The sequence below is a fragment of the Falco biarmicus genome, chromosome 4 (genome assembly GCF_023638135.1).
Source record: "Falco biarmicus isolate bFalBia1 chromosome 4, bFalBia1.pri, whole genome shotgun sequence".
In the NCBI taxonomy this organism is placed as follows: Eukaryota; Metazoa; Chordata; class Aves; order Falconiformes; family Falconidae; genus Falco; species Falco biarmicus.
Window position 1 is genome coordinate 112,315,181 of NC_079291.1, and position 22,134 is coordinate 112,337,314.

Sequence of the window (22,134 nt, forward strand, 5' to 3'; positions counted from 1 at the left end):
GAAATATTTTTTTAGGGATTCGTGCTGCCTTCCAGCAGTTTTTTCCCCTCGTCTGTAATAAACTCCGCCTGGATTGCTACCCTGAGGTGTTAAGACCTTGTTTTAAAATGCTGTGCTCACATTCTGCACCCCATTGTAGACCTCAGTAGAGGGGAGGGGGTAAGGTTTTATACCAAGGAAATAAGATTTAATTTGCTGATGTTCTTTGAATGCTGCACTCTCTTTCACCTCAGACTGCATATATTTCTGCTATAACACTTCATGGAGAAAGGCAGTGTGTGAGTATGGAATTATTTATTCCTTGACCATAAGATAATCTCCCTCTTGCTGATTTTGTTTAAATAAAGACAGTAATTCATTCCCTTACTGCTCATTCTAAATGAATTAGAGCGTAGGATTTCTTGTGTCTGCTGAAGCTGCTTCTCAGTTTAGGGGAAGGCGTGGTCAAAACTACCTTCGTTGTTTTTTTCTGATACAGAGGAACATTTAACGCATTTTGAAGGTCTGTGAATAGGGGGCTGGCTGAGCTTCTTGTCTTAGCCAGTGCAGTAACTGACGCATATTAAAAAGTTGAGCTTTGATGAAGCTGAAGGGATAAGTTGAATAGAGATTGCACAACACTATTAAATATTAAATATTTTTAATGTTACACAAATAATTAAAATTTCATATTCAAGAATAACAGAAAAATGTGTAGGCAGTTTGAGCAGCTGCCCCTGCACAGGCTGAATAGGAAGGAGGACTAAGTCACCTCTTCAGGACTTACTCTGCTGCAAAAGAAGGGCTATGTGATGGTGAGAAGTACTACTCAAGCCCTTTATTTGCTCTAGTTCTCTACAGTACATGTTGTAGAACATCACCGGGACTCTTATCATGAGTAAATAAAAGGTGTTGGCCCCTCCAGAGTGTCATGCCTGTCATCACTGGGATGTTGTTGTGGGTTCAGCGTGTTTTGGAGCACAGTGGGGGGCGTGAGATACTAGAGGCAAGTCTCGCTTCTCACTCCTCTGTTATGAACAGTGTGAAACCCTCTAGTGGCACTGGATATTGTTCAAATGAAAGTTACTGAACTGTTCTGTAGTACTTTGACAGATAGGCTATTGTGAGGAGCTGTGCACTAGGAGAAGATGGTGAATTCTGCTCATCTGATGTTGTTCCTTCTGCAGAATGTCCGAGCTAATTGAGAAAGAGACTGAAGAGTACCGCAAAGGGGATCCAGACCCGTTTGATGACCGACACCCAGGTAAGGTGTCCTGAGTGGTTTTGGCAGCACCAGCTCTGTCACAATGGGTACCTGGTAATTCATATTGAAGAGAAAACAGTTCTTAGCCTCAGCGTGCCCACTGCTGATCAAAGTCTGATACTGCTTTTGCGCTGGTTAATTGTGCTCTGTAGGGCTGATATCTGGCTGTTTTGATGTTTGCTGCAAGAATTTGAGACCCTGTGTGGAGTTTTGGAAGAGTGTTTTAGAGGCTGATTTATGACATAAGGGTATGAGCATGTTAACAAGTTGTAGTTAATGTGAAGTAGTAAGTGTTAAATGGACAGAGAAGACAGTCTGTCCCAGATTATCTTGAATTTGCTGTTTGGTAAGTGCAGTGCTTTGGAATAGTTAAATGCAGTCACTGATGCTTTTTATCTTGTTATTCTTAGAATTGTTTTTTTTGTTTGGGTTTTTTTTTTTTTTTTTTGGAGGTCATTTATTTCCAATTTACTGGAACAGTTTCCCTGGCATCTACATCTTCACTGTCTACAAAAATTGACAGTTCGATACTATCGGACTGCTAAAACATGTTGTGCTTTGACTAGTAGGCATTCCAGGGAGGTTATATCTACTAGAAAAAATGTTAAGTCATATAATTTCTTCAGTAATTTTCGTTCTGAGAAAGGTCCTGCTAACTAGAGTATTCCACAGTTGATTGGAAGATAAGCAGTTCAGTATTAGTCGTGACATCTTGAGGTAAGTAGATAATCTTTTCCTGTTTCTCCCACAGGTCGAGCGGACCCAGAGTGCATGCTTGGCCACTTACTGAGAATACTTTTCAAGAATGATGATTTCATGAATGCGGTAGGTTTGCTCTGGGAACTGTATCTGTCAATTCCTGACACCTTCTTATGTTTTTTGTTTACTCTGCTGGTCAACCTCAGTACTTAGTATTTATTTTACTGTTGTCGGGACTATCTCTTCCATAGTGGTGTTTTTTAAGAAGAGTTTAAGTGCAACTCATTTGCCACTGTTAAAGTGACTCAAGGAAGGGGAGAGTTCATGAGCTGTTCAGGAGTGCTGGAATGTGTGTAGTAACAATTGAATCAGTTCTTCTTAAGGTTTATCAGTCTCTCTAAAGAAAATGTAGCTCCTCTAATACAAGTTTAAAAGCATAATTATTTTCTGTAATGGAAATTAATATCATTAATTCCAATGCCTTGTCTTTGAATACTTGGAAGTGCTGGGATGCCTGTAGATGCAGAGGAGTATGTCAGCTGTAGAAGACTCAGGCAGAGAGTTGGGAGGCAAAGATCTGGCTTTCCTCTTGCATTGCTATACTCTAACATGAGTTAATAGCTAGAATTTTTGTTACTCTCACGTCCCTGCAAGCACCTGCATTGGTACACATTGCTGTAAGGATTCTGACAGGTTGCTCGCACGTAGCTTTGTCTTAAACAGCAAGCAATAAGTAAAGACAGGTGCCATTTATAAGTGTGCAATTTTTTATGTGAAATTTTTTTTAGCTATTATGTTTATATTGTTATCGAACTGCAGTTTGTTTTTAGGCATTTGTCTTTACAAATCATTTTAAGATGATGTTTAGTCAGTGAACAGCAGATCAGAGGGAAATGCTGTTTCTCTGAGAAGTAGTTTCAGCTTCTGAGGCACTGAAGGGAGCAGGTGAAAGGCTAGTCATCTTGAGATCCAGGGCTTGCGTATGACATTCCTTTATCATTTTTCTGCTGTGGGAGTTGTAAGGTTTTCACTGCACTGGTTTGGGTCAGAGTTAATTTCAGACCAATGCTGTTCCTGATCTTCTCTAGCTAGTGAATGCTTATGTGATGACGAGCAGAGAACCTCCATTAAACACTGCTGCCTGCCGACTTCTTCTGGATATCATGCCGGGACTGGAAACAGCTGTTGTCTTTCAGGAAAAGGTATCATCTGTACTAAGGCTTGATTTGAAGTTTGGTGTATTATGTACAGCAGTTCTTGCCATAGGAGAAACCAGTAAAAAGCCATATTGAAATCCTGTCTCTGGGACACAATATATTCAGTCTTACTAATGGTTTGGGGCTTTTTGGTCTTGGCTTGTTCAGCTGATGAAATCTTGGGTGTTTCACAGCTTTTAAGGTGTAACGGGACTGAGTCAGAGGAGCTGGAACTTAATGTAATGTTTTGGGAAATGTTGAAATTTGAATTGTTACTATATAGGCATGTGAGTGGAGCAGGCTGTATAGAATGTGACAACTTGCTGTAGGAGTCTTGCCCAGTAATCCCCAGCTACAGCAGAGTGACAGCACGATTAGAGCCGAGTGATAAGCAAGTCATACTTTAACTAAGCAGTATAAAATCCACGTGCTTTGCAGGGATTATCTGGAACTGTGATGGACAGCCGAATCGGACTTCTGTATGTTGACAAGTGTGGTTTTCTGTGTTGAAAGTGAGGAGAAAGTAGATTTCACTCCTGAGCCATAGTTTCATTGTCAGTAAAAATTAATGTTTTTCTGAAGTTAGGAAATCAGGTAGTGCTTTATATAAAAGTTGTAAATTGATTTCTTTACCTCTGGAAATATGGATATGAACTCTAAAGCATGAGAAAAGGAAAGAATAATGTGCTGCTTCTGTGAAGGATTGAATTTAATTTGAGATCTTTTTGATCAGTCCAGAGACTAAGGCTGTGAGACTTGGATCCAAAAAAATGAAAACTAAAATAGTAGCTCTCCATTTGTGGAGGATATAGCTTTTTTCAGAGAGTAATGTTTCTTTAAATTTAAATTAAATTTTGAAATTGTTTTGCACTTGAAGACTTTTTTTTTTTTTTTTTTTTTTTGACGAGTATATATGGAACTCTGTTACAGCACATTGGGTTTCTTTGTGCAGCTTAGGGGAGCTGACAGAGCCATTTGAGGAGGGCACTGCTCCATCATAAAGGAGCCCTCTGCTGTCTGAGGTGGTTTACATCTTACAAGTGTTTTGTTTTGTTTTTTTAAGGGACATAAGAGCATTTAAATAATAATGCAGTTTTCTTTGAATGTGTAACAGGCAACTCTTTAAGAATCTGTAAGCTGAGAGTTCTCATTGAGACATATGTTTATTCATTATTACTTTTAACTGATCTTTTGTATTATACCTGTGATTGAAATTATGTGCGACATTGCTGTCACAACAATGATCTGTTGTTGTATGATGTTTCAGAATCCAGTAATGATTTGGAGGAAAAATTGAATCTTGAATTCTAAACCATTGTCTTTTTAGTTGACTGTTTTACTTTTTAATTACACATATCTGGCCTTGTTAAAAGTTGCCTGACAGACTGTGTTCAAACACTGCTGATTTTGTTACTGTTAAAAATACTAACCATATTTAACATTGTTTTTCATATGTATGGATTGATACACTTGCTCTCTTCTCCAAATGTTATCCATTTTTGACTAAGATGAGAATTGTTCTTTTGCTTGATGAGTTGTCATTAAAGAGTTCCTCTAGCATCATGTAGCTTGCATATTTAAGTGACTTTTTTCAATTTAGCCCTAGTAAGCTTTTAGCGAAATGTGAGAAATTTAGCCAAGTTCTGTTCTACTTGGTGTAAGTTCAACACAGCTTCTTTGAGTTCTGTTAAATTGCTGGAGATGTATATTAGTGGAACAGGAGCTTGGGCTTGTTTTATTTCAACAAATCAATTCACCTGTAGTGTTTTGCTACTTCCTAGGCAGTAGGTTGACTGGCCACTTCAGAAGACCTGTGCAGGTGTGCGAATCCTAGTTTCAAGTATCTGAATCCTAGGAACAGTTTTATGCAGCTTAAAACGTTAGATTTATTTCTTTTTTTGGTTTCAGATATTTATGATACATTACATGATGGGTAGGAAGTCTAGCCTGGTCGTTACTAGAGATAGGGAGAATTGTTACCAACAGATGCTTTCACTGTAACTGAGAAGTTAAAAATTAAATACAACTGTTGGAATTGCTTTCTTATTTTCTTCATTCTAGGAAGGCATAGTTGAAAATCTATTTAAGTGGGCACGAGAAGCTGATCAGCCACTAAGGACGTATGCAACGGGGCTGTTAGGAGGAGCTATGGAAAACCAAGATATTGCTGCAAATTACAGGGATGAGAACTCGCAATTGGTAATGATCTGTCAATCACTTTTCCTTTTTTAGAGGGCAGATACCTTTTTTTTTTTTTTTTTTTTTTTCCCATTTCTGGGAAGCTTACATTCTTGAGTTAATATATGGGTCTTAACAGTGGTTGTAGCAATATCTGTAAGAGTCAGTAGCTCATGCTTTCCATCTTTTCCTGACCATGCATTTGCTGAGGTTGGTACATGCAGCCTGATTACTCTGTTATACCAGTTGTGTTAAAAATGCCACTGGAAACATAAGAAGGCAAATACTGTACTTTTTGATGGGACTCATTCATAGCCTCCTTAAAAATTTTCAGAAGCTTTACATCTGTAACTGTTGCATGTTACGATTTACATACTGGACAGGGATTTTAAAATGAAAGGTAAATCAACATAGGGACAACTTAATATGAAATTCTATTAACTTCTATACTAAACCTTTCATCAGTGCAGTGTTGATCCTGTATGATTATCAGCAATTGAGATGACTTTTGGGAGAACATAGGATAGGCAAATTTGTCTCCCAGGGCACGGTACTATGTGTTGAAGCACAGGTGAATTCTAATTCTTGCTCAGTTAAGGCCTTTAAAAATGAAAGTGTGACCTTAGGTTTTGTGGAACTGCGATTTATCAGAGCTGCTGCTTTGAAAGGGAATGTTGCTTTTATTCTAGGCTGGGCAGAGATGATGGAAAGATGGTGCAAGTTGGTATGTGGTTCTGCTAGCACCAATATAGCTCATCTGCTCTTAATGGCTTTCAAAGCACTTTCTTCTTTCAAACCAGGTGCTGGTATTTTAGATGAAAGTAGCTGTAGTAAAAAGGATTGGAGTTCTCTTATTCACTTTGGAATCATTATTCCTCTGGGCAAATGTATGCCACACCACACTTGACACTTTATGCTGTGGAGTTGGTTGTATGATAAGAACAAAAAATACGGCTGATGTGAGTTGCATGATGGAAGCAGGAAGTGTGTTCTCATGCGTGCTTCTTTTCTGAAACAGGTAGCTTTGGTGCTTCGACGGCTACGAGAGTTACAAGTTACTGAAATGACTACAAAACAAGAAAACAAGCGTCCTAGTCCTCGGAAAGTGCCATCGGATCCTCTGCTGCCTTTAGATGAAGAGGCTGTGGATATGGATTATGGGGAGATGGCAGTAGATGGAGAGCAAGAGGAGGTTTCTGCTGATATGGATATCTCCTTTCATCTTGATTCAAGTCACAAGACCAGTAGCAGAGTAAACTCTGCTACAAAGCTAGATGATGGGGGACTGAGAAAAAGCAAATCAGGGAAACAGCATGAGAGAGACGGCTTCCGGAAAGCTAAGCAGAAGCTGGGCTTCTCCGCTTCAGAACCAGAGCGGATGTTTGTTGAACTGTCCAACAGCAGCTGGTCAGAAATGTCCCCGTGGGTGATTGGCACTAATTACACACTTTACCCTTTGACTCCCGCCATAGAGCAGAGGCTGATTCTTCAATACCTGACTCCCTTAGGGGAATACCAAGAGGTGAGCATATGAAGGTGGGAGGAAGCACTCTGTGCTTGAATTTGAACTTGAATTTGTCCTGACAAAACTGAGTGGTATTTGGGGAAAAACTTGCAGAACTGTTGTTACCGCGCTCTGATGTTTCCTGGTATGATTAAGATCAATAACCTTTCCTGAGTTGTTGATGACTTTCAGATTGATGAAGTCGTTAGTTTGAGTATTACTCGGTAGGTAATACGCAAACCTGAACCTAGCAGGTGTGTGGTCTAGTAGTTGGAGCATGGCACTAAGAATTTTATTGCTGGTTTCTGTTGGTGATTGTTTACATGACAGAGGGCAAGTCACTTTGAAATGGAGACATTTTTCCTGTTTCTTCTGGAGGATGTGAGAGACTTACACAATTGAAAGTCTGAGGAAATAATGAACTTGAAATTCTAAATGAAGTGGTTTGTGTAACCTCTGCAGTTGTTCTGATGAGAAATGGCAGTGCCCATGTTCTGCAGATGCTTTTGAGAGCTGTTGTTACTTATGTGGACAAAGTAGTTGGGCAGTGTCAAATTTACTAGGTGCTTCCTTTTTCTTTTTTTTTAACCATATAACTGAAGTTAGCATAGGTCTGCAGGCCATCTTTATCTCTGCCTAATCTTTTTTAAGGTGGTTTAACTTAATTTGAAATAGAAAAAATCAACACAGTTTTGCTTTGTCATATACATAGTGTGTGTTCCTTGCTTCTGTGAGAGCCAATGGAACAATTATCCCCCTAATACCCTGCATGCTGACTGGATCACTTCATATGCCAGCAAGAATAGCATATAAAAATAGGAATAAACTATAAAGCTGTTACGCAAAGAATTATGCAAAGGGTTTTAATTTGTTGCCCTGCTGTCCTGTTTTTTCTGTTTAGTTGTTGGGTAGTTGTCTTTGCACAGATGGAAAGTGGAACCTATCGCCAGGGTGGTATCTGTGTGACTTGCCATAGCTGCACTTGAAGGAGAGTCTTAAGATTTCCGTGTGGCAGCTGTCATGCACCTTGCTGCAGTCAGCAGATGCATTACAAGAGGTCTGTTAACCTTTATTGCTTCCTATGGATGGAGCTGGTTATCACTGACCTCTCATAACAGGTATCTGCTAATAGGGGAAAACTGGGGGTTTGAGAGAGTAAAAACCAAAACAGACCTTGTATTTTCTGTGAAACATTCAGCTAGTCTTCCATTTCTATTTTTCGCAGCTACTACCCATCTTTATGCAACTGGGATCAAGGGAGCTAATGATGTACTACATCGATTTGAAGCGAACCAACGATGTGCTGCTCACTTTTGAAGCCCTTAAGGTAAATTACTTTCATGATGCATGAAACATACCATAAACATTGTAAAATCATTGAATATGTCGCTGCATGTGTCGAAGGCAAATGCTTACCTTCTTTTGGCTCACGTATCTTGCAGCATTCCCTGGGATTGGAATTGGCTTTCACTCAACTTGAATACGTTGCAGTTTTGTTTTTATAACTCTTAGTTACATAAAATAAGAAAAAGGGGGGAGGGGATAAAAAGATCTTAATCATATAGGAAGTACATAAGAAAAATCCCTTTTTCTGTCAAATGCTTGTTCTCCTGCTGCCCTTAGATGGCATTCCTGGGTTGTTCTGCTACCTGTCATCTCGAGGGACATTTGTGAGGGGTGAGAAGCGTAAGCATCTTACTCTCAGAAGCCCCAGCATGGCATTTCTGAGCTGAATGTTTGAAATATAGTAGTTTTGCGTGAGTAGTCTTAAGGTTACCTTGCCAAGGTACAAAACCACAGGAAATTACCTTATTGAAGCCAAACCTGCAGTGCAGCAGCAGGAGTTACATTTTTATGTGCGTGCATTCGCTCTTTCACAGTAACTTCTCTGCCTCTGATCTTCCAGTGTTACTTTCCGTTTCATTTTCATTTGTCTGAGTGTTTATTTCCATAGAGCAGTGTGTTCCTACAAAAGGTGTAGGTTACCTCAGTTGGTACTTAAGGTTTTTCTTGAGGTGTTGGCAATATAGAGTGTAGCAAACTTCAGTGCAGCTGCAGACTTCCATTTTAATAATAGCCTTTAAACTTCATCTTGTAAAATTCTTTTTGACAGCAATATGGCATATACAAAGTGTGAATGCAAATTTAAGTATTTCTTGTTGATAATAGAAAGTGAATTAACATGAAAAGAATAGGAAGACTTAAGGTGGTCTGTTGGATAAATTCTGAGTTGCTCTGCTTTTCTTGTATTTCTTTTGCAAGATGTGTAAAACAAAGTGCTAGTGCCTTTTTTTGCTTTTGTCCTTGGGATAAATACTGCATTCTGGGAGTTGGAAATAAAGTGGACAAGTTAGGGGAGCACTTGAGGATTTTTTTTTCTGCCATCTGTTTTTCTGCGGGTTAGGGGATGGATTTGATGATAGTTTGAAGAATTCCAGTCTAATCTGCTTTTATCCTTCCTTAGCATTTGGCATCATTGCTGCTGCACAACAAGTTTGCAACGGAGTTTGTTGCTCATGGAGGAGTGCAAAAGTTGCTGGAGATTCCTCGTCCTTCCATGGCAGCAACAGGGGTCTCCATGTGCTTATATTATTTGTCCTACAATCAAGATGCCATGGAGAGGGTAAGAAGCATTCTTTTACTGTAACTGCAGTGATTCCCATAATTTCTTAAGTGTTTCTGCTTGTGTTCAAACAGTCAATAAACACCTCCTAAACTGAAAAGCAAGTTTACATAGAAGACTGGTATGTGCAGAGGCAATAGGAAGTATATGAATACTGGTGTATTTGAGTGTTTTGGTTCAAGGGTGCGAATTTTAGTTCCTAGGGAGTTAACTGAAGACCTCTGTCTTGTTAGCATTGTCTCAATACTTCCATCATCCTTTTCATCCTGTTATTCCGTCGTTCCCTCAAAAAAATGTCTTTCCTTTCCCACCCATTCCAATGGACTGCTATACCTGAGCTTGTTTTTTCTGTGCACAGGCCCAGTGTGGATAGCTTCAGTGGTACTCAGCACCTCAGCCAGATTCCAGACAGCAGAGAAACTTCTGTGGTGGTGTTAGAGTGCAGCAGAAGACCAATGCAGTTCTGGACTGCATTGTTTGGAAAATCAAATTAAATGATGCTAAGGGTTCTTTGTGGCCTGAGTTTACAAATGTTAAAACAGCTGGTAATGAAGGCAGAGTTCCTCACCTCATATTTTAGCATAGAATATTTTTTTTTAAAAGAAATCCTCCTCCTCTCAAGTAGTGTTTTTCCAGCAAGCATTTCTTCAGGCTGGTTGATATGGCAGTCCACTCTTTCAGTTTCCCGGGCACTTCAAACAGTGTTCCTATATTTTTTTTTTTTTTTTTTTTTGTTTTGTTTACTGGAAGCAAGCACTTGTGTGCTGAGCCAGATGTACAAACTGATTTAGTTTACTCTAAAATTGCTACTGTGCCAAGAAAAAAAAAAGATGAACTTTCAGCTTTGTCCTGGTTTGGGCTGGGATGGAGTTAGCTTTCTTTTTAGTAGCATTAGTACTGGCATATGGGAGCATCCTGCTCTTTAGATTCGTTCAAAGCAACTGCAGTGCTGTAGCCTTAAGCCTTCTAATTCTACTCTGCTTTGAATGATGGCTTTTGACTCCTGGCTTGTCCCTGGCATTGTCTAGTAGGAGTTTAATTTTAACTTTGAAGTAGTTTAACTAGTAACTGTACATATCTGCTTATTCTTTCCTAGTTTTTGATGCTGTCTGAATGTGTATTGTGATTTAACATGCTTAACCACTCCTAAGCATGTAGAGGCTGGACTGGTAGTAGTTGTTTAAGGCTGTATCCATGTGGATTCTGTAGGCATTTGTATGAGCGAGTTCAAAAACCTTTTGATAATCATGGCTGAACAGGACTGTCTGTGCCTTGTATTACCTCTCTTATGAGGTCAAGGAAGGTGAAGCTAGGAATAAAATTTCTTCCATTTCTTTTTGCCAGTTGTGTCAGAAAGACCAACCCTGGCTGCATATGATCTGCTTTGGTGTTTCTCTGAACTCTCTACGCTCCCTTTTCCCCTTCTGTCTTTGCTTTTCCCCCTTCCTTCGGCTTTTTTGCTTTTCCCCCTAATTCCACTTGCTGCTTGCATGGTTGTCCAAAAGGAAATCCAAAAGCTGTGGCAGGGTGCTGCATGAGGATTCCTTCTGCTTGACATCCTCAGGCCGTGTTGTAAAACCATGCAGCTGTTTTACAGTGACATTGTCTCATCTGCCAGATGTTATCCTCAGTATCTACAAATTCCAGGTAGAGCATGTTTCAAGGGGCAGTCCCTTGTCACTTAGTCTATGCCAAGCCTCAGGTCTTGGGGTGGAAGCAAGGCTGGAGCTGGTAGCACTGTATTCTCAGCGTGCCTGACACCAGCAGAGAAGAGATGAAAAAAATCTGCTGACTTAGCATATAGTTGGTGCCAGTGCTTCAGCTCTCTATGCTGTTCCTCTTGGTGCTGACCCTGGCAGAGGGTTCAAGTTCCTTATTGTTAGAAGTTAACAAATACATGCAAAAGTGCAGTTTTGAGCACATGGTCTGTACGTCTCAGAGGCAGGGTTTGAGAAAAGAAAAAGACAAGCTCAGTTTTCTTATTTCCAGATAAAGTCAAACTTCAGATTTGCATTTGATGGTCCCTACAATCCCCCTAGACTTCAGTGCTCCCAGTTTGCTAGAACTTCAACATAGTGTATGATACTGCTACACTGAGAAGAATTTTTGTTTTTTTTCCAGTGGTAACTTCTGTTCCTTCTGTGCCTCTAGCATAGCATTCTTTGGATACCTTGAAGTGGTGTGGAGAAGGACTCTCTGGAATTATACTACACTAAGACTGCTGTATTTATTGTGTTTACGTCTGGGAATGGGCCGGTTGCTAGTCCTACATTGCTGCATCATAGCCTTTATTAGCCTACAGGGGCTTTCTTTCACTGTTCTGGAAATGGCACTTTTTTTTTTCATGTCTCAGATGTCATGGGTCAAACTGGGAGTAACCGATATTTGTCCTTTGTCTGTTGCCCCTCAAGGAACCCTCATTCTCCTTGGACAAACTCTCTTCAGTAATTTGTCTGAAGTCCTTCTCAAGAATGTTCTTTTGCTTTCTAGGTGTGCATGCACCCCCATAATGTGCTTTCAGATGTCGTAAACTACACATTATGGCTAATGGAGTGCTCCCATGCCTCAGGCTGCTGCCATGCAACCATGTTCTTCTCCATTTGCTTCTCCTTCCGTGCTGTCCTGGAGCTCTTTGACAGGCATGATGGCCTTCGCCGTCTGGTTAACTTGGTAAGGCTTGTAGTTTTATGTGGTGAACAGGGTTTTAGTGTCAGGTTTTGCACCCTTTATAGTGCAACTGTGGAGAATTCTATTCTTTTGTTTGATTTCTGCTCTGGGTTTTTTCCCTCCTCTGTCTCTTGGGAACTAAGAGGTGGGGTGAGTTTTCTAAGCAATGTACATGTGGATCCCTTTATCTTTATTATTTTTCTTATTGTTAAGATTATTACGCAGAGACTTGCTACCCTTTGCGAGCTTTGTGGTGCAACTCCTGGGTTAAGCAGTACTTAAACAGTGGTGGCTTAGTGGTAGTTCAGATGTTTCTCTCCATTCCACATACATGTGTAATATTGTCATGCACCCTTTTGGGTGCAGATAATTCCAGCCTTGTTCCAGGAGGGGTACAACTGTGTGTGTGCTGTGGTAACCACAGAACCTTATGAGCACAAATTATACCGTTAATGTACAAAAGCTGGTATGTCTGCATGGTATTGCTGTGCAGTCCTAATAGTTTGGGTTATATCTGACTCGGGGACATCAGCGCTGCAGGGTGTAAGCATCCTTCGTGTTGTGTAATATAATGCCTAATAGTATTAGGCAATACGCTGCCTCCAGATCAACGCTCTAACTTGTGGATTTCTTTCTTCATAGATAGGGAAGGGGGGGAGTGGTTCTTTTTAGACTTACTATTTATCCATGCAGCCAGCCTTTTCTGTTCACACAGTTTTTGTCATCTCTCAGCGTGCTTGTATGTCTTGTGCTTGTATGTCTTGTGTAGCAAAGCAAGTTTGAGTTTAGTGCAAGTGCAGCTGTGAATTGTAGGTGCTTTTTTTCCTGAAAAGTGAGCTAATGAAACTTTTTTTCCCTTTTCCCTGACCCAACCTCTTTCTGAAGATAAGCACTCTTGAGATCTTAAACCTGGAAGACCAAGGAGCCCTCTTGAGTGATGATGAGATCTTTGCCAGTCGCCAGACTGGGAAACACACCTGCATGGCCTTGCGTAGATACTTTGAGGCTCACCTTGCTATCAAACTTGAACAGGTGAAGCAGTCACTCCAGCGCACTGAAGGTGGCATTCTGGTCCATCCGCAACCCCCCTACAAGGTGAGTAGTGTGTTGCAAGCTTTTAACATTGTTGTTGCATTTTTCAAGCGAATCCAAGCTGCAGGAATATGTGGATGTTCTTTGAAGCCAGTGAGTGGAATAACTAGGCAGTGTGCAATGTATAGAAATAGGGTTGGTTTTTATTTGTACTTTTTTCTTGTCTTGTGGAATGACACTGCAGTAGAAAAATACAGAAGAGCCTTTGAGGTTCAACTGAACTACATTAGATTGAGGTTCCTACTCATCTACTGTGGTTCCCTTTCCATCTCGCAAAAACTGAAGTTAAAGGCAGGTTATTTTTGATACTTGTGGGTGTTTCTATGCTTTTTAATCTCTGAAAGGACAAAATCTGTGTGTACAGAAAAGGGCATAATGCCAAAAAACTTGGAAATAAGTTTGATAATGACAACTGAAATGTGCCTTTTGGAAGCTATTGTTTTTAGGAATGATCTGGGAGATTCTTGTGTTGGCCATGATTTTTTTTTCCTACTTTCTCCCTGCAAAGTAATTATTTTTTTTTAATTTGTATTTTTAAACAAACCAAACCAAAATACTTGAATTTTATGGCTGCTTGTTTTAAGGGAGCACGTTCACCTGTGGTTTCTGGTTTATTTTATGATGGTTTTCTAGAAGAGCTGAAAAAAGGAAACATAAGGGGTTTTTTTTGCTTCTGCAAAAATCACTTATTTTCAGTAGCTAAAGAAATGTGTATAAGCTGTTGCCTTGTGTAATTAAAAAAAACACAACCATTTATTGAAAGGCAAGCTTGTAAGGAATTTACTTTTTCTTCAGTGTATTTTGTAGTCAGAACTTAGAGACTGTAACTGAATAATTTTTGCAGCCTTTTTAAAATATTTTAGCAGAAACTTATTTTGGATGATGGTCTAGTGACTACTTAGATTAGTAGCTTTAAAGCAGCATAGAAATTTAATTTAATGTAACTTTTCTTCTTCTTAAATTGGCCTAACCCCTTCTAGGACTGCAAAGAAACTTAAAAGATATTTTTCTTAAGGTTGTTATTGTATATTACAGTCACAATTGCTGTATTTTTTTGTGGCTGGGGAGTAAAACAAAAAGAAATTACTTAATCTTTGTGGATGCGGTTTTCAGTTAAATCCCAACAGTGGAGGATGTGATGTGCAAGTTTGTAACCCTTGTGAACTTTTTCTATTGCTTCCAACTCACTTCCCTGCAGGCCTGTTCGTATACTCATGAGCAGATTGTAGAGATGATGGAGTTCCTGATTGAGTATGGCCCAGCACAGCTCTACTGGGAGCCAGCAGAGGTTTTTCTCAAATTGTCTTGCGTCCAGCTCATGCTTCAGCTCATTTCAATAGCATGCAACTGGAAGACGTACTACGCAAGGTGAGCTATTTGCTGTAGTACTGTATTTTAGTGCAGTAAGCTGTGACTCTTGGGCAGCACACTACATTTCTAGATTTTCTACCTCTCTGATAGCATTTCAAACAGGCATGTACTGGTTAGTGCTGTTAGGGCCTGTGCTGTGGCTGCACAGTGCTTTTGAAAGTTAACACTGTGGAAAGCAGGACTAAAGTTTTGAGGTAGAAGGATGGATGTAATGAGACTTCTGAAGATGTAAAATGCCTCAGGCCTTTGGTTTCTGAGAAATCAGCATTATAGTACAGCTTAATCACAATTCTGTGCCACTTTCTGTCTCAGAATTTGTTTACCTTTTTGTCAGAGATAGGCTAGAAAACCTTCAAGCAGAGGGTGAAATCAAAACATACCTTAATCCTGGAAGGAGGTGGAATGTCTGTTTGGGTGCTGACAAGGAGAGGAGGACATGGTGTATGACTTTATTGATTTGTTGGTAGTAGAGTTTACTGAGCAGATAAAACTCTGCAAAGGAGTTGTGTGAATATGCAACAAGCTAGCATTTGAGAGAGGACAAATGCTGAGGACTGTTACTCTGCATTGCTCAGGCTCATGTGCCTAGACTACACCACTAGCTGTTAAATTCAACCTGCTGGTAGAGGGACTCACCTTATGATGCCTCTTTTTAAGTTTCTGCCTTGTCTTGGCTGCAGACAAGCTGTGGAGGTACCGTGATACTCTGTTAGCTTTCTGTGGCACCTTTTCCCCCCACCTCCCTACCCCAAAAAAATCTGCAGCACCCTTACTCTTACAAAAGAAAGGGAACTGCCACCAGGCTCTGATAGGTATTCCATTAGGATCCTGTCCCCAGTGCAAAAGGAGGATGGGTGCAAAGTTCCAGCCTCTGTTTATCCTAATAACCATCTGCTCACCAGAGTGCAGCTGTAGTCCTCTCTAGAGATATGTTCACTGGTGAGTCACTGTCTGCTATAACTAGTTGTCATCAGCAGTATTATCGTCACCAGGACTCCCACCTTATTTCTGCTTTCTACAAAAGCTCCTTGCCTAACTGAACTTGAAAGCCTTTGAAATCTGTTTTTGCTTCTGCAATCCCCTGCCTCCCTCCCCCTCTCTCGGGTTTCACTCTGAGTAGTTTCTGTTCTCCTGTTTCTTAGTATCTACAGCTGTTTCCTAATTGCTACCTGGATTAACTCCTACTTTTCCATACAGGCTTGCAAGCATTTCCCCTTTTCTTGCATTGGTCTGCTCTCCCACCTCCTACTTAACAGCCCTTATCACCTTCCCCACACCTGTGTATCTCTTAAACTGGTGCCTGTTGATGCCTTTTTCCCTATCACAGTTGTCTGTTTTACTGCTAAACAGTTTCCCTTCACTTCAGAAAATCTTCCTGTTTGACCAGTGACAGAGTATTTTATGCAGCAGTGTTTCCCAACTAGGATGTAGAGTTAGATTAGATTTGGAAGCTCAATTTAGAATGCTTTTCTGGATGTCTTAACATTCTTATTTTTATAAATACAGAATTGCAGTGCTTTTAGAAGCCTGTGGGCCATGTGGGATTAATGTTGACAAACTGCAGGCAGTGCTGTGCATGTGAGCACTGCCTTCTGCGGAGACCAGCCCTTTGAGTGGAACATTGTAAAATCAAAAGGGACCATAGAGTACATCAGATTTGACTGATTTACTCCTATTTTTTGGAGTAAAATTGATTGAATGCTATTTTATGTTATTGAGACAACTCTGTATGTACACCTCCAAGAAGTCCTTCTGTTGTTGTCTTCCAGGAATGACACAGTACGCTATGCTTTGGATGTACTAGCCATCCTGACTGTGGTTCCTAAAATCCAGTTGCAGCTGGCAGAACCTGTGGATGTGTTAGATGAAGCTGGATCTACTGTTTCCACTGTGGGTAAGCTGAATATGGTCCTGATGACTTACACGCTTCTCAGTTGTCTTCTGCTACATGGTTTTTAGCTGGCTGTTTCTCACCTACAGTGAGACAAGGGTTAAAATAATTAATGTATTTAGAGTTACTGTCAAGGTTGCAAATAAAGGGGAAGGTAGACCATGGTTAAAATTGTGTTGTGATTAGCACTGTGGTTGGATTACCAATTTGAAGGCATGGTCTTTGACTTGCACTTGTTTTCAAGAGCTCATTAAATACAGATGGAGGCAAATCTCCTTTTGTAATGGGACTATTAGGTTCCCTCAGCTTCCCAGAAATTTAGGTCTCATGGGGATATGGCGTTTGAGAATACAGGAGAGGAACAATTATTGTTGTTTGAGTTATGCTCTAACTGGCTACCTGCAGATTCAATATGCAAATGATTGAGATGGCCTGGATCAGATCTAAGACTTGTACGTTAACTGGAGCCTGACACTTAAAGAAAATAAAAATAAAAGATTGGTAGAGTACCAGTGGTAGGCACAAAACCTTTCTTGAGACAGACATCAATTCTTTCTTGAGTGAAGGTTTTGATCTTCTGAAGCAGACATGAAATTAACAGGAATTGTGTCTGAGGAGGGAAAAAAAAAAAACCCCAAAGTTTCACTTTTTTTCCTGAATCCTTTTGGAAGCTGTGATATGATTTATTTTTTTCCCTTCATAACATGGGTTCTTTCCTTCTTCTCTGTTTCCATTTTTTTAGTATTTATACAAGAGAGTTGCTTTCTGCAGTAAGAATCAGAGGCATGTCTGTGCATCTTTGTCTGTGCCAGATAATCTCCGATCTTGCATTCCTGGGCCATGCCTGATCACCATCTCTGAAAGGTTGTTTGACTCCCTAGTTACTGATGGTGAAGCGGAGGAGTATCAGTGTAGGAAAACACTTTGCCAGGGAGGTAGAATGCATCTTAAATTAGCAGAACTGCAGAAATTCCCGGAATGAAGAGAATTACACATTTTTCTCAAATTTGTTGAAGGCTTCCTAACTTGTCTGATGAAGTCATAAGCTACATTTTAGAGAACTAAAGAAACTATTTCTTTCCCTCACTAGGTATTAGTATCATCCTTGGAGTTGCTGAGGGTGAATTTTTCATCCATGATGCTGAGATTCAGAAATCAGCCCTTCAGATCATCATCAATTGTGTATGCGGTCCAGATAATCGAATCTCCAGTATCGGCAAATTCATCTCTGGAACTCCTCGGCGAAAGCTTCCTCAGGTCCCCAAGAGCAGTGAGCACACATTAGCTAAGATGTGGAATGTGGTACAGTCCAACAACGGCATCAAAGTGCTGCTGTCATTGCTGTCTATAAAGATGCCGATCACAGATGCAGATCAGATTCGAGCACTAGCCTGCAAAGCCTTGGTGGGGCTCTCGCGCAGCAGTACTGTCCGGCAGATTATCAGCAAGCTCCCCCTCTTCAGCAGCTGTCAAATTCAGCAGCTGATGAAGGAGCCGGTGCTTCAGGATAAGCGCAGCGAGCATGTGAAGTTCTGCAAATACGCTGCTGAGCTGATAGAGCGTGTCTCGGGGAAGCCGTTGCTGATTGGCACAGATGTCTCTCTGGCTCGGCTGCAGAAAGCAGATGTGGTGGCCCAGTCAAGGATCACGTTTCCTGAGAAGGAGCTGCTGCTCCTGATTCGGAACCATCTCATCTCTAAGGGCTTAGGAGAAACTGCATCTGTCCTTACTAAAGAGGCCGACCTACCCATGACTGCAGCATCTCATTCATCTGCCTTCACCCCTGTTGCGGCTGCTGCCTCTCCTGTGACCCTGCCTCGCACTCCTCGCATAGCTAACGGCATCTCAGCCCGTTTGAGTAGCCACACTTCTGTAGGTTCCACTGCCACCTCTGTCCATGCTCAGGCAAGGCCGTCTGCATCCCAAGGTCCACTTGCCCTTCCAGGCCCTTCTTACGCCAGCAATTCTCCTCTGATTGGCAGGATTAGCTTTGTCAGGGAGAGGCCATCTCCTTGCAACGGCAGAAAAATTAGAGTGTTGCGACAAAAATCGGACCATGGCGCTTACAGCCAGAGCCCAGCTATCAAAAAGCAGCTGGACAGACACCTTCCTTCCCCACCCACGCTGGACAGTATAATCACAGAGTACCTTAGGGAGCAGCATGCCCGCTGCAAGAACCCTGTTGCCACCTGTCCCCCTTTCTCTCTCTTTACTCCCCACCAGTGTCCTGAGCCAAAACAGAGGCGCCAGGCGCCAACTAACTTTACCTCACGGCTGACCCGCAGGGCAGCCTTTCCGAAGTACGGAGGGGTGGATGGTGGCTGCTTTGATAGACACCTTATATTTAGCAGGTAAGGAAGACAAATGTTTCTTGATCCCTCTCAGGATGTACCGTGTGCCAAAAGGCCTTACCTGGATTCAGGCTCTGCAGTCCCACAGGAATGTTCTCGGAGAGAAAAGTGTTTTAATTAAACAATGACCAGTGGGAGAGCCTTGAAAGGCATTTTTGGAAGTTCTGTTTCTCTTGTCCTTAGTAGTGACCCTTGGTACGTAAAGCACGCTTATTTTCAGTGTCATGTTAATTCATTAGCAACATTGACAAATGAAGCTCATAGCTCTTTTTTATCCTTTGGAAGGTAATTGTGTAACACCAGTTTTACACAGGAGTGTAGTGTAGCCATGAGGATAGCTGGCTGACAGATGCAGGACAGCAGAATCCATATTTTGCTCTTGGAGCTGAATCTGCAGCACCAGAAGTTGCTAGCCTTTTTATGTGGCCTTTCTTTGCTGAGGTTAAATGGGAAGATGTGAAGTTTATAAAGATGACACAGATGAGAGCATCTTCACAGTGAAACCAGTATCACCTTGGGAAATTATGGTGACAGGTTATTTGGCTGATGTGCCATGACTTCTTGTGTTGAGTTTCACAACTGTTAGAAAATTTTTTACTATCTGTACTTACCCAGGTGACAGCATTACAGGTTTTCCATCAATCCAACTTTGAAGGCAGCCTGCAAGTGCTTCAACTTAATGATGTGCTGTAACAGAAGTACTTAACAGTGCAAAACAAACCCTGAAGCGTTGCAAACACTGTTGTAACATGCTCACTTGAGCACTAATCTTACAATTGACACTTAGCTTGTCCTAGAAGAAAGCTGTAAGAAAGGTACCTACACGATTTTTTTTAAGGACTGGATTTAGTGTCATCACACAGCACTTCAGTTTTGCTTCTCTCATCTCTTTCGGGTGACCCTTGTATTTCTACCTTTTCTAGGTTCCGTCCAATTTCTGTGTTCAGGGAAGCAAATGAGGATGAGAGTGGCTTTACCTGTTGCGCGTTTTCTGCAAGGGAACGATTTTTAATGCTGGGTACTTGCACTGGGCAGTTGAAACTCTATAATGTGTTCAGTGGACAGGAAGAGGCCAGTTACAACTGCCATAACTCTGCCATCACGCACCTTGAGCCATCCAGGGTAAGTAATCAAAAACCTGTTCTGAGTTCTGGAAGTTTCACAGCCTAAGCCCTGGTATGTTTTGGGCCTGTCTGGGTATGTACATCTAAAATGCACCTACTGGCTGGCCTGCAATGCCTGTCATTAAAGTACTTGTAATAGTTACATACACTCTCTCTATGAGTTCTACAATTTTTATTTTCTTCCCAGGATAATAGAGAATATACACAGTGGCTGTGTGCCTTCATAAGTAATGAATATATATATCTCTACAAGTGGAAAAATGCTTAAACTGACTTTATTTAAGATAAATGTGATATAAAATATCAGAGTTTCTACAACCTCCCTTTGCTAGAGAAAGAAATCTTTAGGGGGATGATTCTCCGAAGAAAGAAAAAGGTAACAGATTTATAAGCAGAATGGCCTGCACTCACAGGGCATCACAATTTAGGCATGGGTTATCCTGATTTTATCTGCTATTAACATCATAGATCATTTCCATTGATATCTGTAACATTATTCTTTGTCTTCCAAGGGCTCTTTATGTTATAGCATTAGATGCCTAGACTTTGTCCCCACGGGAGTAGTTTAGTAAGCACAAAATCTGCTATAGCCCCTAAATTCATCTTGTAAGTGTAAGTTAAAAGTGTATGGATAAGATGATAACCTCTGTTTTCTCTGGTATTCTTTTCCCTTCTTCCCCCTCCACTTTCATCTGGAAATATAGGATGGATCTTTATTGCTGACATCTGCTACGTGGAGCCAACCTCTCTCTGCATTGTGGGGGATGAAGTCTGTCTTTGATATGAAGTAGGTATACTCTGATCCAGCTGTGGGGTATGCTGCAGTTAGAAAAACCATTCAATATAGGCAGAAACCCTAAGAACAAACCATAATACAGCACAGCTCTCACAATGTCTCATGAAAAAAAGAAATGTTCTCCCTTTCCTTATGTTTAGTATCTTCCCTATTTTATTGGGTACAGGTACCTATGCTAAATTCTAACTACCTAAAGTCCTATTTAGTGCAAGATAGATCAGTAAAATCACCGTTGTCCTGAAGACAAAGAAATATGTTTGCATTTTTATTCTCGTGTTTGTAAAGTATCTTTGCAATCTTTCTGTTACACAAAGTAACACAAAGTTACAGATTCTTAGTAGTGTGGTGATATGCATGGTGAAGTTTTCAGACCTGGGTATAAGCTGTTTTTCAAACCTGTATAAAGCTGTTGAAAATTGATTTCAGTATTTACACTTGTTCCTTCCCCTAAAAAATGTGTGGAAGGCTCTTCATTTTTAAAAGGTTTGACTGTTTTCTGCCTTAGTTGTAAGCAGCAGTTTTGGTATGGCCTGTTTTAAGTCAGCTAGAGGGCATTCTTCAGATAAAAAGTTGAACGTGCCTTAGGCCTGCACATGTGTTTGAACATTCATGATGCCATTCATCGCTCACTCCTATTAGTGCAGTTAGGTTTGTGACAGACCCTGTTGATGACAAGTCTTTGCATTTGCTGCCTGTGTTTTTTTCATTGATCTGCTGTAAAGGCTGTGTCTGTAAGAGGTGTTTTCCTGCAAATGCCGGTGTGGTATTTGCACCCTCACTATTGTGGGGGCGGCGAGGTGCTGGAACACATTGCCCAGAGCAGCTGTGGGTGCCCCGACCCTGGCAGGGCTCAGGGCCAGGCTGGATGGGGCTGGGAGCGACCTGGGCTGGGGGGAGGGGTCCCTGCCCATGCCAGGGGACCTGGAACTAAGTGATCTTTAAGGTCCCTTCCAGCCCATTTGGTGATTTCAGCATTGTAATATGCCATGGTCAATGGTGAAGGAAATTTTTTTCTACATTTTTAGTTTCACGCGCTGTTGAAACCTCTGCAGAAGGTGTTGGGATAGTAGTGTTTGGTTCACACAGGCAGTTTGAGTCTGCAGTTCCTTGACTTCTTTACTGACTTTGTCTACAGGCATTCCTTCCCTGATGACCACTATGTGGAGTTCAGCAAGCACTCTCAGGATAGGGTCATTGGCACAAAAGGAGACATTGCCCATGTAAGTACCAGTAAAGGTCACGGTTCTGAAGCTGTGACAAGAACGTAATTCTTGACAGGACATTTATTAACATATCTGGGTGCTATGGTGCTCTGTGTAACTGATGAGCTAAGAGGCTTTAAAGGAAAGCTTTGAAAGTGCCAAATAACTTCTCCCTGTGTCTAAGGGTATAAACTGGA

At 41.1% G+C, this 22,134-nt stretch overlaps 1 protein-coding gene across 5 annotated transcripts in view; it reads left to right on the forward strand.

Moving 5' to 3' along the window:
* Positions 1-22,134, forward strand: part of DCAF1 (DDB1 and CUL4 associated factor 1) — a 53,984-nt gene that overhangs the window by 9,160 nt on the left and 22,690 nt on the right. For all 5 annotated transcript variants that reach the window (XR_008821655.1, XR_008821656.1, XM_056337660.1 and 2 more), the window contains exons 3-17: positions 1,167-1,243; positions 1,995-2,068; positions 3,031-3,144; positions 5,200-5,337; positions 6,335-6,838; positions 8,046-8,147; positions 9,285-9,443; positions 11,934-12,113; positions 12,996-13,205; positions 14,401-14,570; positions 16,343-16,467; positions 17,555-18,815; positions 19,739-19,937; positions 20,644-20,726; positions 21,871-21,955. Coding sequence is in view for 3 of the 5 variants with exons in the window: in XM_056337660.1 (XP_056193635.1) it covers positions 1,167-1,243; positions 1,995-2,068; positions 3,031-3,144; positions 5,200-5,337; positions 6,335-6,838; positions 8,046-8,147; positions 9,285-9,443; positions 11,934-12,113; positions 12,996-13,205; positions 14,401-14,570; positions 16,343-16,467; positions 17,555-18,815; positions 19,739-19,937; positions 20,644-20,726; positions 21,871-21,955 (3,481 nt within the window). In the remaining 2 variants the exon portion in view is untranslated. The remainder of the gene's footprint in view (positions 1-1,166; positions 1,244-1,994; positions 2,069-3,030; positions 3,145-5,199; positions 5,338-6,334; positions 6,839-8,045; positions 8,148-9,284; positions 9,444-11,933; positions 12,114-12,995; positions 13,206-14,400; positions 14,571-16,342; positions 16,468-17,554; positions 18,816-19,738; positions 19,938-20,643; positions 20,727-21,870; positions 21,956-22,134) is intronic.